Source organism: Oncorhynchus clarkii, chromosome 1 (genome assembly GCF_045791955.1).
Source record: "Oncorhynchus clarkii lewisi isolate Uvic-CL-2024 chromosome 1, UVic_Ocla_1.0, whole genome shotgun sequence".
Classification (NCBI taxonomy): Eukaryota; Metazoa; Chordata; class Actinopteri; order Salmoniformes; family Salmonidae; genus Oncorhynchus; species Oncorhynchus clarkii.
In genome coordinates, this window is record NC_092147.1 from 10,929,956 (window position 1) to 10,949,869 (window position 19,914).

At 40.6% G+C, this 19,914-nt stretch overlaps 1 protein-coding gene across 1 annotated transcript; it reads right to left on the reverse strand.

The window, feature by feature from the left end:
* Nucleotides 1-7,771: 7,771 nt before the first annotated feature.
* LOC139415037 (urotensin-2B-like) lies at nucleotides 7,772-9,331 on the reverse strand. The gene is made up of 5 exons (XM_071162796.1): nucleotides 9,232-9,331; nucleotides 8,585-8,689; nucleotides 8,407-8,444; nucleotides 8,046-8,133; nucleotides 7,772-7,885 (listed from the first exon to the last, which is right to left on the reverse strand). The coding sequence occupies exons 1-5, from the start codon at nucleotides 9,329-9,331 to the stop codon at nucleotides 7,860-7,862; spliced, it is 357 nt and encodes a 118-aa protein (XP_071018897.1). The 3' UTR covers nucleotides 7,772-7,859.
* Between the last annotated feature and the right edge of the window lie 10,583 nt (nucleotides 9,332-19,914).

Below are 19,914 nucleotides of genomic sequence, written 5' to 3' on the forward strand. Positions count from 1 at the left end.
TGTTACTGTAGCCTGCACATCTTCATTTTTTATAATACAGCTGTCATTGTTACTGTAGCCTGCACATCTTCATTTTTATATAATACAGCTGTCATTGTTACTGTAGCCTGCACATCTTCATTTTTTATAATACAGCTGTCATTGTTACTGTAGCCTGCACATCTTCATTTTTTATAATACATCTGTCATTGTTACTGTAGCCTGCACATCTTCATTTTTTATAATACAGCTGTCATTGTTACTGTAGCCTGCACATCTTCATTTTTTTATACCGCTGTCACAAATCCTGTTTTGCCCCAGAGCAGATTTTCTCGTTGTCATTTGACTATGATTCTTGAAGATCCTGAATGGTTTTGTGATACTGTCAACTCTGTGATATTAAGCACATAACTATTTTATAACAAATGAATGTAACTTTTCTTAAGATGCCTATGCACACTCTAGAATGACATATGACGTGGTTATGATGCCCATCATTCCATTGAATGTAATAATGCGACACAGAGTTTGGTAAATTATATAACGCCCTGTTATAACATCTGGTCGGTAGACCCTTACAGTATGCAGCATGTAATAACATTTGGCATAAGTTGTCATGCAGACTGTGTAATAACAGCTGTTATTAGCAGTTGACATTAGAACATATGACAAGAGGATGAATAGTCATCTATAACACCCATTATAACTAGTGTTATAACATGTTATGCGTTACTATTTCAAACTATGATGGCTTATGAAACATGTTATAATTAAGCAATAAGGCCTGATTAGGTGTGGTATATGGCGTTGCGTCATTCCCAAGAACAGCCCTTAGCCGTGGTATATTGGCAATATACCACAAATCCCTGAGGTGCTTTATTGCTATTATAAACTGGTTACCAATGTAATTAGAGCAGTAAAAATAAATGTTGTCATACCCGTGGTTTAGGGTCTGATTACCATGGCTTTCAGCCAATCAGCATAGCTGTTATAATGGAAAGGACACTTACAGTAAAATGTTTCAGACTAACTTATCTTTTCTCATGTCCTTTGTTTGAGCATAATACTGTACATTTGACCTTTTGGAATGACCGATTAGGAGTACGTAAACACACCATATAGAACAAGGAATATACAGTAAGAGCAGGGACTTCCAATTACAGGAGCTATTTCTGCAGTAGACAAGATTCAAAACATCATCATGGTATTTAGGAGCTTCAGTGCGAGGAAACAGCATCAAAACAGAAGGGATCCAATTCTGCACTACACAGGACTCGATACACCATAACAGCGTTTTTCAACCTTTTCCGTGTTAGTGCTCCCAATCTCTGGCAAGGTTTTGCACAACTCTTGATTATGTGGTGTTACAACACTCCATGTCATGTTTCAGAACACCTCAGGATGAATGTTTCAGGACACATTTAATCTGTCCCTACACCCTCAACCATGTGTTTCAATACTCCAGAAAAGTTCATGTTTAATCTCCTTTAAGGTGATGGCAGCTCAGTTGCCATTAGTTTTGAAGTGTTACAAAGCACTTCCTTTTAACAGTGTGCTCAGTTGATTTCTTTGGAATTCTCTTCCATGAATTGAAACGTTTGGATTAGCCAGTTTACAATGACTTCCTATTTACTGAAAATATTCTGACGATTCAAACTCTAACCCTATAACGGCTGTTTTTATAGCATAGTTCTCATGACTTACGGTTATGGGTAAAAATAGTGTTGCTATTTCCTGTACAGACTCTAACTCTTTTTCAATCAGATCCCGTGTTTGACGTGAGCTATTGAGTGTGCGTCAGTGATGTGAATAGTGTGATCTCTGCCCACTATTATGTGAGCTAAACGTACTGGAAACGCTTAATCACCAGTCGCCATAGTGATGAACTTGGTGCTTTTCAGCAATTCATTCTCTTTTGTTCTCTGTTTGTTTTATTTTGTCAGGGAATTTATTTGCCTGGCTTCCCAAACTACTTGCTCCGGCCAAACTCTATGCCATGCCCACGGACGATCGTGTCTGCTCCGCAATGAGTCTGCATCTGAGTACCTAACCAACGATTTCTAGAATGGAAAAACATTCTAGCCATTCCGATTGGTCCCAGAAACCGATGGGTTGGACTAGAGCCAGAACACACTTGGGTAAAGTGGCAGTTTGGCTTTGATACTCTGATTAGTTAGAGATGATTCAATAGCTGATGACTTTATTTTGTACAACACCCCTCATTTTGAAGTCAGCACAAACGACTTCAATCAGGGCAGTCTCAGACTGAAGTATGTAACGAATGATAGAGCAACGGAAGAATTGAGTTTGAGTCGTCAGGCAAGGAATTTGTGCCCTTTCAGATTTGATAACCCTTTCAGGGACTTAAATCCTAGTACTATGAACTTCTGTTCAAAGTACTTATAGTTCTTAAATCTGCAAACACAATTGTAATGGGATAAAGCAATTGTATTGAAGAATATGCAATTTTGTACATGATGATAAATTAATCCCTTATGCAATGTTTCATATTGATGCTGTTTTTATAACTGAAGAATAATATACCATCAGTATAACTTTCTGTCCTTTTCAGTTAGACCAACACCTCAAACCACTCATAGGGAATGCTAACTATGTCCCCATCATTGTGGTTTTGTTTGTTATGGTGGTTTCTTAAATTACTGGCTCTATTTTTGGAAGGAACATTGGAAGGAACATTTCCAAACGATAATTTGTTACTACAATATGAATGAAATTGAGTAGACATTGTTAATGTTGTAAATTACTATTGTAGTTGGAAACGGCAGATTTTCTATGGAATATCTAAATAGAAAACCCTTTTGCAATCATGTTAGCACAGCTGAAACGGTTGTTCTGATTAAAGAAGAAATAAAACTGGCCTTTAGACTAGTTGAGCATCAGCATTTGTGGGTTCAATTACAGGCTCAAAATGGCCATAAACAAAGACCTTTCTTCTGAAACTCGTCAGTCTATTCTTGTTCTGAGAAATGAAGGCTATTCCATGCGAGAAATTGCCAAGAAACTGAAGATCTCATACAACACTGTGTACTACTCCCTACACAGAACGGCACAAACTGTCTCTAACCAGAATAAAAAGAGGAGTGGGAGGCCCCGGTGCACACCTGAGCAAGAGGACATGTACATTAGAGTGTCTCGATTGATATACAGACGCCTCACAAGTCCTCAACTGGCACCTTCAATAAAAAGTACAGTGAAGAGGCGACTCAGGGATGCTGACCTTCTAGGCAGAGTTCCAAAGAAAAATCCATATCTCAGACTGGCCAATAAAAATAAAAGATTAAGATGCGCAAAATAACACAGACACTGGACAGAGGAACTCTGCCTAGAAGGCCAGCAGTGGGAGAGGCAGGAATACGATTGTCTTATGACAATAAAACAGTATGACCTCTATCAACTGGAACATTTCTGTCTACCTAATAAGCCATGATCACTTTCTTCCCCACTGTTTAGACGTAGCCTATCTTTGTATCGCTGAAAGCATGCATATGGTCACCATAGCCTAATGGTTAGCTTTGGGCCAGTAACCGAAAGGTATGCTGCATCGAATCCCCGAGCTGACATGGTAAAAATCTGTTGTTGCCCCTGAGCAAGGCAGTTAATTCACTGTTCCCCGGGTGCTGAAGACGTGGATGTCAGTTAAGGGAGACCCGCGGCACCTCTATGATTCAGAGGGGTTGGGATAAATGTGGGAGACACAATTCAGTTGAAAGCATTCAGTTGAACAGCTGACTAAGTTTCCCTATATGGCCATGATTTTAAGTATTTCTTTTGACTTTATCTTGTGATAAAGAATTGCAAATTGCTAGGATTAATAAAAGGTTGCTTAGCTTATACTGTAGCAGGCAATTTTTCCAACTGCTTGGGGGAAACATGGTTCACTCAACATAAGTGAGACATATTTAGCTAAGTCTGTGTAGTCATCAATACTGCTGACATCAGTTACTTTCACAATAATACAAAAAAGAGTTAGTCTTAATCTGTAAGGCTCTGGGACCCTCAAGATAACCATTATTTGTGTCTGTAGTTCAAAGGTCATACCACTGGCAGGAGCTGAGATCTTGTCTGAACCATTTCACCACAATATTCTGCTTTTAATGATTCAAGTGAAAACGCAGTATGAAAACAAGCGACATATAATATACGCCTTTGCTAAGGAAGAGGCTACAGTTTATCGTGGTGTTTTTGCTTTTTCTATGATATTATGGAGCGTTTCGTGTTTGTGAGCATTTGTATTTGTTACGGATCCCCATTAGCTGCTACAAAGGCAAAATTAAGGCAGTTATACCATTTTTAAAACATTACCATACATTCATTACAGAATTCACAAAACACTAAGTGTGTGCCCTCAGGCCCATATTCCACTACCACATATCTACAACACAAAATCCATGTGTACATGTGTGTATAATGCGTATGTTATCATGTGTGTTTGCATGTGACAGTGCCTATGTTTGTGTTGCTTCACAGACTCCGCTGTTCCAGAAGGTGTATTTTTCTCTGTTTTTTTAAATCGGATTTTACTGCTTGCATCAGTTACCTGATGTGGAATATAGTTCCATGTAGTCAAGGCTCTATGTAGTACTGTTCTGGACTTGGGGACTGTGAAGAGACCTCTGGTGGCATGTCTTGTGGGGTATGCATGGGTGTCTGAGCTGAGTGATAGTAGTTTAAACAGACGGCTCGGTGCTTTCAATATGTCACCACCTCTCACAAATACAAGTAGTGATGAAGTCAATCTCTCCTCTAATTTGAGGCAGGAGAGATTGACATGCATATTATTAGTGTTTGCTCTCTGTGTACATCCAAGGGCCAACCATACTTCCCTGTTCTGAGCCAATTGCAATTTCCTGAAGTGTCTCTTTGTGATCACATAACTGAACCGTAGTCCAGGTGCGACAGAATAGTGCTTTATTATGGACAGACTGTTTTGACCATGACAGTTTACAATCCAGGGTTACTACAAGCAGTCTAGTCTCCTCATCTTGCTCAATTTCCAAATTATTTATTACAAGATTTACAGTAGTTGAGGTTTAGGGTTTAGTGAATGATTTGTCCCAAATACAATGCTTTTAGTTTTCAAAATATTTAGGACTAACTTATTCCTTGCCACCCATTCTGAAACTAACTGCAGCTCTTTTTTTAAGTGTTTCAGTCATTTCAGTTGATGTAGTAGCTGACGTGTATAGTGTTGCGTCATCCGCATACATAGGCTTTACTCAAAGCCAGTGGCGTGTCATTAGTAAAGATTGAAAAGAGTAAGGGGCCTAGACAGCTGCCCTGGGGAATTCTTGATTCTATTATGATGAGGGCTTCCATTAAAGAACACCCTCTGTGTTCTGTTAGACAGGTAACTCATTATCCACAATATAGTAGGCAGTGTAAAGCCATAACACATATGTTTTTCCAGCAGCAGACTATGATCGATAATGTAAAAAGTTGCACTGAAGTCTAACAAAACAGCCCCCACAATCTTCTTGTCATCAATTTCTCTTAGCCAATCATCAGACACTTGCGTAAGTGCTTGATGAATGTCCTTGCCCATAAGCATGCTGAAAGACTGTTGTCAATTTGTTTCCTGTAAAATAGCATTCTGCTCAAACACATTTTTTCCCTACACTTTACTAAGGGTTGATAACAGGCTGATTGATCGGCTATTTGAGCCCATAAAGGAGGCTTTACTACTCTTAGGTAGCGCAATGACTTTTGCTTCCCTCCAGGCCTGAAGGCGCACACTTTCTAGAAGGCTTAAATTGAAGATGTGAAGATATCATCTGTTATTATCCTCAGTAATTTTACATTCAATTTGTCAGACCCTGGTGCCTTGTCATTGTTGATAGACAACAACAAAAAAATGTACCTCTTCCACACTCACTTTACCGAATTCAAAATTACAATTCTTGTCTTTCATAATTTGGTCAGATATACTTGGATGTGTTGTGTCAGCGTTTGTTGCTATCATGTCATGCCTAAAGAATCTGTAAAAGTAGTTGGCAATATCAGTCTGTTTTGTAGTGAATGAGCCATCTGATTCAATGAATGATGGAGCCTTTTTTAATTTCATTGAAGGTGCTCCAAAGCGTTTTACTATCATTCTTTATGTCATTGATCTTTGTTTCATAGTGTAGTTACTTCTTATTTGTATTCAGTTTAGTCACATGATCTCTCAATTTGCAGTATGTTTGCCAATCAGCTGTGCAGTCAGACGTATTGACATTTATTTTGCCTCATCCCTCTCAACCATACAATTTTTCAATTCCTCATCAGTCCACGGGGATTTAACAGATTTTACAGTCATTTTCTTAATAGGTGCATGCTTATTAGTAACTGGAATAAGCAATTTCTTAAATGTGTCAAGTACAACGTCTGTTTGCTCCTCAGTACACACCACGGACCAACAAATATTATTTCCATCAACAACATAGGAATCACTACAAAACGTATTGTATGACCTCTTATACACTATATTTGGCCCAGCCTTTGGATCTTTGGTTTTCCTAGATATGGCTATTGTATTGTGATCAGTACATCCGATGGATGTGGATACTGCTTTCAAGCCATTTCTGCAGTTGCTGCAGACAGTTCCTCCCCAGGTTGAGGAAGACGTCGGAAGCTAGGTGAGCAATGGCGTTGTTGCTGACCTCCAGCTCGGTCAGGCTCTGCCAAACCTCAAGCAGTACGGGTCAAAGGACTCCAGACTGTTGGCGTCCAGATGGAGCTGAGGCTGACCAGGGTGTTGAACGCCCGGGGAGGGAGGTTGACTTTGAAGAACAGCATGACGGAATTAGCTGCGGAGCCACGTGGAAGGGATCGTTCGATTGCACTGATCACTTCCCTGAGTGTTAGCTACCGGTGATTTAAGTTAGTTGAAATTTATCTGTTTAAAGAAAACCAAACAATTGATTTGTTTCTCCTGGCCAATAGACTACTTTTAATACTGAACTTTCTCTTTAATTGTCTCCATTCACAATTTCAGAAGACTAGTCTAATTCCCCGTAACATTGTGTTGGGTTTTCTCTTTTTTTTCCCACTGAAACCCCCCTTTCTTATTTTGGGTCTGCTTGCGTGCATTTGTGTGAGGCTGCAAGCTTAGCCGCTTTTTTAGTTGTTTTGACTAGGCCATCAGTGATGAATAGTTCAGCCCTCCTGTTGTCAGCTCTTTTCTTGAGTCAGTGTTGCTTCAAGGCCACAAGTCACCAGTTTCTCTCTGATGATCCATTGTTATTTTCTGACAGTGTAGCTGATGGCACAGACTGACTGGTTTCCCAGAGGCCTCCACCCACTACGGTCTATCTCTGTGTATGATTCAGATAGAGTCCTATCAGTGAAGCTGACCCGACCTTTGACTCATCTCCCATCAGTCTCTCTTCCTGAAATACCAATTACACACGTAGCCAAGACAAAGGTTAGCATGATAATATATTATTTATTCAATGTAGGAAACAGTAACACATTCAAAAAGCAATACTTTATAATATTTGACTATGGAAAGTAAAATGAATTGCACCACTGCCCCCATTTACCACTAGGGGAAGACAAAGTCAACATTTTGAGAAGAGGGCGGTTCCTCTGGGTGTGGAAACTTTATGCACCAAGGCCTTTGCCAGCAGATCGTTGGTTAAGACAACAACACTCTCCGTCTTAGAGAAATGCTAGTACGCCCTGGTCATGCTAGTATACCCGAGTCATGACGACTTCAGCAGTACAATATGCGATGAGTGCATTAGTTATGTTACAACATTTCAACAGTTGGTGATGGTAATGGGGAGTTGTTTTTATGTCTGTGAGCGTATTGAGTCTTAAGGCTTTGGAGGGTTAGGGCGATGCAGCAGGACTCAGAAGAGTTTCTCTCCCTTAGACTGTCATACACAGTACTTCCAGAAACAATCTGTGGACACAGAGAAAAACACTGTTCAGTCTCTCTTGCACTATTAGATGGAGGAATATCATTTTGTTTTAAAACTAAGTCCACTCCAGTAAATTAAATATGTTGTGACTTGAAAATGATTGCTATCACCAACAATCATCAATAAGAAAAGTGCACTCACCCCTTTTCCTCGGTATGGACTTGTCCTCTGCTAATACGTTGGATGAGAGCTCCCTCTCCAGCTCCAAGCCCTCCGTCAAAGCCTCTAGCTGTAAGTAGAGAACACTGGTTACAGGCGGTCAAAGGAACACTGTGTTTGTTTCTATGGAAAGTGCCTTTTGCTGATGAATCCTACAAAGATGACATCCAGAGATAATTCTCCAGAGAATGTACAAAGTACCTCAGTCAAAGATAACTATGTTCATCTATTCGTCTCATAAACCCTGCCTAAAAAGTATTTTATCTGCTAAGGAAAATAAATACTGGTATGACTGCACATCTAATATTTTACTGTACGTAACAAAAACGCATTAATGACTTACCTCCTCCAACTCTGCTAGTTTGTTGTCCAAATGTAAACCTGCAGAGAAGAAAATCGGATAACATCATGACAGAAGGCAAACCCAAGAAACACTTGGTCAATCCATGTGTAGTATTATACATCATCAACATTGAGACTGTTAGTGGTATTTGTGTGCTGCTATACTGTAAATGCCTTACCTAAAGCGTAATTTCTTTCAACAGGTTCTAAGCTTTTATGTAGTAGAAATGCTAGAATCTTGTTCTGGCCATCTGTGCCTTCCCTTGGCTGATAAACATGGTTTCCTGAATATGTGGGAAATGACAATACATCTGTGATTACTACAAAGAACTTGAAAATGAATCTAGAATTACACAATATTCACTTAAAACTCCACAAATGTAGTATTCAGAGTATTGTTAGAAGAACAATTGAATTGGAAAGCAAAAAAAATGTCATTTGCTTGCCGCATAATACCAGTAACATATTCATCCTCTTTGCATATCATTCGGAACTATTGAATAATGTTCTGCATGACAATGTATTTTCTGAGCTCGTCAATAATAAAATTATTCATATATGCATGATGAATGGCTTGTCAAATGTAAGAACTATTGAAACTACCTGTTGCACATCTTGTGCGCAATTTGCCCTAATTATTCACCAGGAGATCTTTCTCATGGCTACATTTTGACAAAAAGTATAAAGAACTAACAGTGCATGCAAGCGCCAGTGATGGAAAGGAGCCCATGGTTGCATCCTCCAACATCATCAGGTAGTCAATGCCTCAAATAAGCCAGCTAGTACATGCAGCAAGCTAGAACATTCACCAAGCCAGCAGACTCACCAGGGTTGAAGATGCTTCTGCCCTCCACACTGACTACCCCTTGTAGGAGCAGGAAGGCTACCAGTCCCAGCCAGTACTTCACAGAGACAGTCTTGTCCATGACAATGAAGCAACTGTCCCAAATAAGTGTTCAAGTATCAGCTGGTTCTCAACCTGCCCAAAGGATCTACTGCCTTTGGTCCATCCCAACCACACTTTTATCCTGTCTGACATGGAAGGAGGAGACGGGGGTTCAGCCCCGGTGCTCTCAATCAATAGGTAGCCACCTTCGATTTTGTCAATGGACCACTGTCCTTTGCAAGAGGGATGTTGTAGTGGCTGACCAGCCTGGTCTCATAGACTAGACGTAAGATAGTAAATGTAAATCAGGGACACTCAAATTAATATATGTTATGTTTGGTATGGTTACATAAGACAGATGGTTACTTAAGGCAAAAAATAAAGTATGATGGTTGGTCGGGGTGGATGGGTAGGTGTATAACGTGGCTCAAATCTCATCACGGACCACTTCAGCATTTTAGCAACTTTTCAACTACTTACTACTTTTTAGCTACTTTGTAACTACTTAGCATATTAGCTAACCCTTCCCCTAACCCTAACCCTTTAAGCTAACCTTTCCCTAACCTTAACCCTTTTAGCTAACCCTAACCCTACCTTAACCCCTAGCCTAGCTAACATTAGCCAGCTAGCTAACATAAGCCACCTAGCCACCTAGATAGAATTCATAACACATTATATGTTTAGCAAATTTGTAACATAGTGTACATTTTGGAAATTTGTAACATAGTGTACGTTTCGCAAATTCATATTATATTGAACGTTTTGCTAATTCGTAACCTATAATCAGAATTGTCATTTGTAAGATATCATACGAAATGGGTGATGGACATCCACAAATTAATACATACCATAAGAAACCTAACATATCATAATAAATGGAGCGTCTCTTCTGTACATACAGAATAATACGAAATACTATGAGACCAGTTTGGGCTGACAGATCTGGGGCCAGAGGCCCTTCATCAATGTGACAGATACAAAGCCAGCAGAGTGAGGAAGTTGTCAATCACCTATTATTTACGGGAGAGGACAGTCAGATGTTCTTGGCACTTTCAGTCCTTAACTTTTATATGAATGAGTTCCTTAAGAATGTAGAGGGAGAATTTTGGACAGGGGTAAGAGTCTGAGAAGTGAATTGATTCTGTCCCTATAAAGTGCACCATGCCCGGAGATGAGCTCTTCAGTCTTGGCTCCAGGTCTGAGCATCGGCAACAATGTGGAGCTGATTGAACATCCATCACCGAGGTCAAACCACGTGACCCTGGCCTGTCTGTTGCATCCGGAAATCATGACTCAATGCCTGCGTCAGTGAAATGGCTGCTGTATTTATGTACGGTAGTTTTAGTTAAATTAAGTGTCTGGCTTGTTTGCCTCATAAAGCTCCTTGGCTGCTATTTCATTGACGCCTTGTGTCTCCCGCTGAGGAGGTTATTGATGGCTAGTCATGTCTCTCATCCAGAAACCCATCACATATCCATCTACTTATGATACGGATTTTGGGAACTTGAGGACTTAGAGAACATGATTGAGTGAGTCACAGTGAATGAACCTTGTTACATCAAGGAGATATTGCATCTTGTGAAGTAGTTCAGTAATTTTTATTGAAAATGTAATCAATTTCTTGATGGATCTCCAAGCATGACTCACATTGCAGAGGATAACATTCCTAGACACTGTGTGTTCCTCTGTACGATGCTCTTCTGGAATCATTGAAATCAAATCAAATTGTATTTGTCAAATGCGCCGAATACAACTGGTGTAGTAGACCTTACCATGAAATGCTTACTTACAAGCCCTTAACCAACAATACAGTTTTAAGAAAAATAAGAGTTATTTTATATTTACTAAATAAACTAAAGTAAAAAAATAAACAACACAATAAAATAACAATAACGAAGCTATGTATACAGGGGGTACCGGTATAGAGTCAACGTGTGGGGGTACAGGTTAGTCAGGGTAATTGAGGTAATAGGTACATGTAGGTAGGGGTAAAGCAACTATGCATAGATAATAAACAGCCGCATAATTAAAAAAAAATAGATTTTGGTCAATGCAAACAGTCTGGGTAGCCATTTGATTAGCTGTTCAGGAGTCTTATGGCTTGGGAGTAGAAGCTGTTTAGAAGCCTCATGGACCTAGACTTGGCGCTCCGGAACTGCTTTCAGTGCAGTAGCAGAGAGAACAGTCTATGACTAGGGTGGCTGGAGTCTTTGGTCATTTTTAGGGCCTTCCTCTGACACTACCTGGTATAAAGGTCCTGGATGGTAGGAAGCTTGGCCCCAGTGATGTACTGAGCCGCACGCAATACCCTCTGTAGTGCCTTGTGGTCGGATGCTGAGCAGTTGCCATATCAGGTGACGATGCAACCAGTCAGTATGCTCTCGATAGTGCAGCTGTATAACTTTTTAAGGACCTGAGGACCCATGACAAGTATCTTTTCAGTCTCCTGAGGGGGAATAGGTTTTGTCATGCCCTCTTCACAACTGTCTCGGTGTGTTTGGAACATGATAGTTTGTTGGTGATGTGGACAGCAAAAAACTTGACGATCTCAACCAGCTCCACTACAGCTCCGTCGATGAGAATGGGGGCGTGATCAACCCTCCTTTTTCTGTAGTCCACGATCATCTTCTTTGTCCTGATCACGTTGAGGGAGATATATTTGCCTTGGCACCACACTGCCAGGTGTCTGACCTCTTCCCTATAAGCTGTCTCATTGTTGTCGGTGATCAGGCCTACCACAGTTGTGTCGTCGGCAAACTTAATGATGGTGTTGAAGTCGTGCTTCACCACGGAATAGTGGGTGAACAGGGAGTACAGGAGGGGACTAAGCACGCACCCCTGAGGGGTTCCCGTGTTGAGGAGCAGCATGGCAGATGTGTTGTTGCCTACCCTTACCATCTGGGGGCGTCCCGTGAAGAATCCCAGGATCCAGTTGCAGAGGGAGGTGTTTAGTCCCAGGGTTCTTAGCTTAGTGATGAACTTTGAGGGTACTATGGTGTTGAATGCTGAGCTATAGTCAATTAACAGCCTTCTCACGTAGGTGTTCCTTTTATCCAGATGGGAAAGGGTTGTCTGCAGTGCAATAGAGATTGCGTCTTCTGTGGATCTTTTGGGGCAGTATGCGAATTGGAGTAAGTCTAGGGTTTCTGGGATGATGGTGTTGATGTGAACCATGACCAGCCTTTCAAAGTACTTCATGGCTTCAGATGTAAGTGCTATGGGTCAGTAGTCATTTAGGCAGGTTACTTTGGTGTTCTTGGGCACAGGGACTATGTTGGTCTGCTTGAAACATTCAACAGATTACGTTCTATAATGGTGTCAAAGCAGATATTTCTGGCCTGACAGATTGTTCTTATGTTCTGAGAGTCAAATCTTATGTTCTGAGAGTCAAATCTTATGTTCTGAGAGTCAAATCTTATGTTCTGAGAGTCAAATCTTATGTGCTGAGAGTCAAATCTTATGTTCTGAGAGTCAAATCTTGTGTTCTGAGAGTCAAATCTTATGTGCTGAGAGTCAAATCTTATGTTCTGAGAGTCAAATCTTATGTTCTGAGAGTCAAATCTTATGTTCTGAGAGTCAAATACACGTACTTGGAGTGTTATCTCTATTGTGAACGTCTATTTAGATTTATACAATGGGTGGGTCTAATCCTGGATGCTGATTGGTAAAAAACATATTCCAGCCGGTGTCTATTTAGAATTACATGGCTTATCTTTTCCTTTTATTTGGATGATAAGTCATTTAAAAATGCAATTTCATCACTTTCTTAAGAGAACAGAGAGATCAAGACTACCAAGCAGTGTTTCCAATCCGTCAGTCTGGTTCATACCATGAACTCCAGTAGCTCTGCATCTCCATGTACTGATTTGTAAGGTGGCTGTGAGTATGCAGCAGGATCAGTAATATGATTAATCTAAGGTGGCTGTGAGAGTGCAGCAGGATCAGTAACATGATTAATCTAAGGTGGCTGTGAGTGTGCAGCAGGATCAGTAACATGATTCATCTAAAGTGGCTGTGAGTGTGCAGTAGGATGTATTAATCTAAGATGGCTGTGCAGGAGGATCAGTAACATGATTAATCTAAGATGGCTGTGTGTGTGCAGGAGGATGTATTAATCTAAGATGGCTATGCGTGTGTGCAGGACGAGGAGGAGGAGCAGTAACTAATTTGATAAATCAATATGTAAAGAGATCAGGACCATTCAGTAGTGAAGACCCACTGACATCTGCAAAAAAATGTTTACATACACCTGTGTGCAGAGGATACTGTTATGTATACTATTGCTCCCACGGTTGACCAAGCTCTTTCGGGGTCTTTATTGCTTTGCAGAAAGCAAATGTGTACTTAATGCAGGAAAAAACAAGTGTATATGTCATTTTCCAAAACACTTTAAATGTATCTGATGATTTTGGCACATGTACATTGGATGGTGCCCACATTGATCGTGTCCCTGCTTATAAATATCTGGTCATCTGGATTGACGGAAAGCTATCTTTCAAAAAACATATTTATGAGCTAGTTAAGAACTTAAGAATTTAAAATGTGCCTCCTTTACAGGAATAGGTCATACCTTTCATTAAATAGCAGAATACAAGCTATTCAGTCAACATTCATTCCGGTTATAGATTATGGATATATCGTCTATAAGAATGCAGCTGTTACTGTATTGAATGCAGCTGTTACTGTATTGAATGCAACTGTTACTGTAATGAATGCAACTGTTACTGTATTGAATGCAGCTGTTACTGTATTGAATGCAGCTGTTACTGTATTGAATGCAGCTCTTACTGTATTGAATGCAGCTGTTACTGTATTGAATGCAGCTGTTACTGTATTGAATGCAGCTGTTACTGTATTGAATGCAGCTGTTACTGTATTGAATGCAGCTGTTACTGCATTGAAGCCATTGGAAACAGTTTATCATAGCGCACTATGCTTTATTACGGGCGACAGGTTCAGTGCACATCACTACATTCTGTATCAGAAAGTAGGCTGACCCTCTTTAAAGTCTCATAGATTGATGCATTGTGGTGTTATTGTTTAGAAAGCCTTGCACAAACTTTCACCGTACTTTACTTCATAGTTAACCTGCAGATGTACGAGTTACCAGACCCGGTCTCAGGGATGGCTAACTCTGGAGATCTGTTCCATCTCCAATGATTTAGGTAAATCTGCTTTAAGTTTTTTTGCACCTTACTTGTGGAATAATCTCAAACTCTGAAATTTGATGATTTGGTGCAATGCAGTCAGAGATACGCCAAACAAAAATTGGATTCACATAAATATAAATTCTTCACATTTTCAAACAGTCCATTTTTACTTTTCAACAGGGCTATACATTTGGGAGAGGTTTTTTTCTTTTCGGAGTAGCCTCGTTTCACTGCCATAAATCAAATGAAACCATCTAGTGTTCAGCGAAATAACAACACAATGTCAAATACAGGTAGCCTCGTCAAATAATTAACATCAATCACATTAACCGTTACTCTCTCGCGGGAATTCCACTAACGGTCCGTATGTAGCCAAACGTACATTCCGTTTGCTCGAAAATTGATAAATGGTTAAAAAGAGTAAGGCCTGCGTCCATAGAGACACATACCTGCTACTACCAGCAGTACTACACCTGCACCTGTCGAAGACACAACTTGTTCTGCTTCCACGAGCACATCCAATGCTAGCATCAGTAATTCTACATTTGTTGTTAGCCCAGCTAGCTGACAGTTGTGAATCTGATGCAGTCGAAGAGCTACTGCCCCCTTAACCAGGAAAGCACCAAACAACAGACAGGGACGTTGAAACCATCAAAGAAGCGCAAATATGATGAGAATTACATTAATTTGGGGTTCACTTATATTGGGAGTAATGCCTTTCCTCAGTCACAGTGGATTATATGTGCAAAAATACAATCTCACAACTCGATGAAACCTTCAATCTTGCGCAGACACGTAGAAACAAAAAAATGCCAATTTGAAAAATAAGCCACTGGAGTTTTTTTGAGCGAGAATTAAGATGACTTTCGAGTAGTAAGACATGTATAAAAGCAACAGATACCGTCAATAAGACGGGGCTAGAAGCGTCTTATATGGGGTTATGGTCAGTATATATGATTACTGGTAGGGCACTGGAACCAATATATACTTCAAAGTGTTGCAGAGATAACAACAAAGCAAGAGCTTCTTGTTCAATAATTGCATAATTTGTCTGACATTGGTTGAATTTACGAGAAAAATAACAAACGGGATGATCCACTCCACTCTTGTCCTGCTGCAGTAGAACAGCACCAGCACCTCTGGCACTAGCATCTACATCTTAAACGGTTGTTCAAAATCCGGAGCAGCAAGTACAGGGTTATTACATAAGAGTGCTTTAGCAGATTCAAAAGCTACCTGACAATCAGGGGACCACTCAAACAATAGTGCCGGACAGAGCAAATCGGTCAATGGAGCAACTACTAAAGAGAAGTTCTTACAGAAACTACGGTAGTAGCCAACCATCCCTAAAAAGCGGCGTAGCTCTCGTCTGGTGGTAGGTGTGGGAAATGTAGTTATAGCCAAGACCTTGGCATCAACAGGGCGCACCTGTCCATGGCCCACCTCTTTACCGAGATAGGTAAAAGTAGACTTCCCAAACTCGCACTTTGCCAAGTTCAGGGTTAGAGAAGCAGCTGCCAACCGTTCACATACTACCCTTAGAGAGTCAACATGATCTGACCACTCAGACGAATAAATCACTAGATCATCAAGACATGCACTACAATTGGGAACACCAGCTAATAGAGAGTTAACCAGTCGTTGGAAAGTGGCTAGTGCATTCCACATCCCAAAAGCCATGACTGAGTACTGTAGGAAGTTGTCTGGGGTTACAAAAGGCACGCGAGGTTAACGGAACCTGCCAGTAACCTTTTAAGAGGTCCAACTTAGTTACATAAGTAGCAGCACCAACAGTGTCAATACAGTCGTCTAGTCTGGGTAACGGGAACAAATCTGGCATTGTGACAGAATTTACCTTTCGATAATCCGTACATAACCTGGATGTACCATCAGGTTTAGGAACCAGAATGCAAGGAGAACTCCAAGGGCTTGAACTTGGCGTAGTCCCCTGATTGTAAGATAGCTTTTGAATCTGCTAAAGCACTCCTATGTAATACCCCTGTACTTGCTGCTCCGGATTTTGAAAAACTGTTTAAACCTGAGGTAGATGCTAGTGCCAGAGGTGCTGGTGCTGTTCTACTGCAGCAGGACAAGAGTGGAGTGGACAAATGTGGAGTGGAGTGACAAATGTCAGACCAAACTATGCAACTATTGAACAAGTGGCTCTTGCTTTGTTGTTAGCTCTGCAATACTTCGAGGTATATATTGGTTCCAGTGCCCTACCTGTGAACGTATATACTGACCAGAACCCCTTAGTGTTTCTCCACCGGATGTACAACCAGAACCAGCGCCTTATGGGTTGGGCGCTTATTGTTCAGAATTAGAATTTGGAGATCCGCCACAAAAAGGGTTCTGAAAATGTGTTGGCAGATGCTTTGTCTCGTGTTTAGAAAAAATATTTTTGTATGTTTTGTAAGTAGTGTAGTCTCAATCCCCCCCTAGGGTTGCTCTTTTAAGGGTGGGAGTGTTGTTGTTTTCTCTGGAGCTCGATCTCTCTGTGTTTCAATCTCTCTCTCTCTCTCTCTCTCTCTCTCTCTCTCTCTCTCTCTCTCTCTCTCTCTCTCTCTCTCTCTCTCTCTCTGTATTTTTGGTTAGTTAGTTAGCTGTATTGAAGTAGGCTAGTCTAGCTTAGGGGTGTTTTTGGATATTTGTTTCTTTCCTTGGGTCCAGCTCAGCCCCTTTTCCTGCCCCCATTTACCGTGTGTTAAAAAATAAACCCTGAGTGTTTGACAGTAATTTAGTTGTCTGTGGTTTTCGTTCTCACTGTTACTTTTTCACTGTTATAATTTGCATGAGTTATGTTGCGGGTCTCGATACCATCCCCCTGCCAGGCCAAAGGGATTCGTAACAGTGAGCTACCTAGTGGATAGGACAGGCAAGCCCCATACTATTGTGGAGGACTTCATTCTTTCTGCTGCCGCGGATATGGCTGAGACAATGCTGGGGGAAAAGGCCAAAAAAACTATACAGACAAAGACTTCATCAAACAACACTGTTTCACGACGCATCAGTGACATGGCAGGAGATGTTTTGAAACAGTTACTGCTTTGGATACAAGACATTGAATTCTATGCATTACAGCTGGATGAGTCAACAGATGTGGCAAGCCTGGCACAGCTCCTGGAATATGTCCGTTATGTTTATGTGTGGTCAATTAAGGAAGACATCCTCTTTGGCAAACCACTGGAAACCAGGACAACAGGAGAGGATATTTTTAAAGTACTGGACAGCTTTGTGACATCATATGGACTTTGGCGATCAAGATGTGTTGGTATATGTACAGATGACGCAAAAGCCATGACAGGGAGACATAGTGAAGTGGTAACGCGCCTGCAAGCAGTTGCTCCTGGCGCCACATGGGTACACTGCAGCATCCACCGAGAGGCTCTTGCTGCCAAGGGAATGCCTGACAGCTTGAAAGACGTTTTGGACACTACAGTAAAAATGGTTAACTTTCTTAAAACAAGACCCCTGAACTCTGGTGTATTTTCTGCACTATGCAATGATATGGGCTGCGACCATGTAACGCTTTTACAACATACAAAAGTTATCAAGGGGCAAAGTATTGGCACATTTTTTTTTACATTGAGAGACGAGCTTAAAGTTTTCTTTACTGACCATAATTTTCACTTGTCTGACCGCTTGCATGATGATGACGTTTCTCACAAGACTGGCCTGTCTGGGTGATGTTTTTCCTTGGCTGAATGATCTGAATCTAGGATTACAGGGACTCTCCACAACTATATTCAATGTGCGGGACAAAATTGAGGCTATGAATAAGAAGTTGGAGCTCTTCTCTCTCTGCATTAACAAGAACAACACCCAGGTCTTTCTATCATTGTATGATTTTTTGTGTGCAAATGAACTCAAGCTTACGGACAATGTCAAATGTGATATAGCGAAGCACCTGAGTGAGATGGGTGCGCAATTACGCAGGTACTTTCCTGGAACGTATTACACAAACTACTGGATTTGTTATCTCTTTCATGCCCTGCCTCCAGTCCACTTACCGATATCTGAACAAGAGAGCCTTATCGAAATTGCAACAAGCGGTTCTGTGAAAATTGAATTTAATCAGAAGTCACTGCCAGATTTCTGTATAGGGCTGCGCTCAGAGTATCCTGCCTTGGCAAATCGGGCTGTTAAGACACTGATGCCCTTTGCAACCATGTACCTAAGTGAGAGTGGATTCTCGGCCCTCACTAGCATGACAACTAAATACAGGCACAGACTGTGTGTGGAAAAAGACTGAGACTCTCTCCAAAACAACCAAACATTTCAGAGTAATGTGCACCCTTTCCATTAACCTGTGGTAAGTTAGTCACAATTTTTGATGAACACATTTTTTCATTCAACTAGGTAAGTCACTTACAAACAAATTCTTATTTTCAATGACAGCCTAGGAACAGTGCGTTAACTGCCTTGTTCAGGGGCAGAACGACAGATTTATTTTTTACCTTGTCAGCTCAGGGATTCAATCCAGCAACCTTTCAGTTACTGACCCAACGCTCTAATCACTAGGCTACCTTCCACCCCTATGAATTAAGGTTTTATATGTAAGATGGCTAAATAAGAGCAAAATTATTGATTATTTTTATTTGTACCCTGGTCCTATAAGAGCTCTTTGTCACTTCCCACGAGCCGGGTTGTGACGACAACTCACACTCATTATTATGTTTAATAAATATATCGTATAGTGTGTGTGTGGCAGGCTTACAATGATGACAAAAAAACAACATTTGAGAGTGCGCTGACCCTGGTGCTAGAGGTGGTACGTAGCTATAGGTTGAATGTTTGAAGGGGTACAGGACTATGAAAAGGTTTGGGAACCATTGATTTAGGGCAATTCAGACGGCTGATTGAGGACCTCTTTACTTTAAATGTGTTTGTTTTCTATGATTGTGTTTTGCGTCTCCGTTTTGCTTTTCATAGTGTATTGATATATATATTCTTTGTATTTAAAGAGCTCTTCTGTAAAAGAGACCTTGGTCTCAGCATGACTCTCTGTCAAAATAAAGGTTCCTTAAATAAAATAAAAACAAGGAACACTCAAAGACCAAAGATAGCTTTATGCTATGGTGGTGCATTATGGTTATCTGGTAATAGCACCATTGATTGAACTTCCAATAAACTAAAACAATTGGCATCATCTGTCACAATCATTCTCACACACTGTAACTTGTGAGAATGCTTTGATAAATGTTATTATTGTGTACTTTGGTCCTGCATTTAACAGGGGAAGCAACTGTGACATCCATGCAGAAAGGAATTTTGTGACATGTGCTATCAGAAAACGGGCTTATGTGTCTGTGTTTTCCCCAGTGAAGATTTAAATCAAACAATTATTTTTGAAAACTGATTGAAATACAATTTGCTTGACTGGAGATGGTTCTCAAAATTGTCAATAACTATCTCATTCATACTAATGATTTATTGTTTGGTAAAAAACAAACAAGTGATTACAACTATGTCG

Excerpts from the sequence above, each read along its gene's own strand:
- LOC139415037 (XM_071162796.1), bottom strand. The coding sequence starts at position 9,331 with ATGGACAAGACTGTCTCTGTGAAGTACTGGCTGGGACTGGTAGCCTTC. Across the intron at positions 8,445-8,584 it reads TGAAAGAAATTACGCTTTAG|GTTTACATTTGGACAACAAA; the intron begins GTAAGGCATTTA and ends TCTTCTCTGCAG. Across the intron at positions 8,134-8,406 it reads AACTAGCAGAGTTGGAGGAG|CTAGAGGCTTTGACGGAGGG; the intron begins GTAAGTCATTAA and ends CTCTACTTACAG.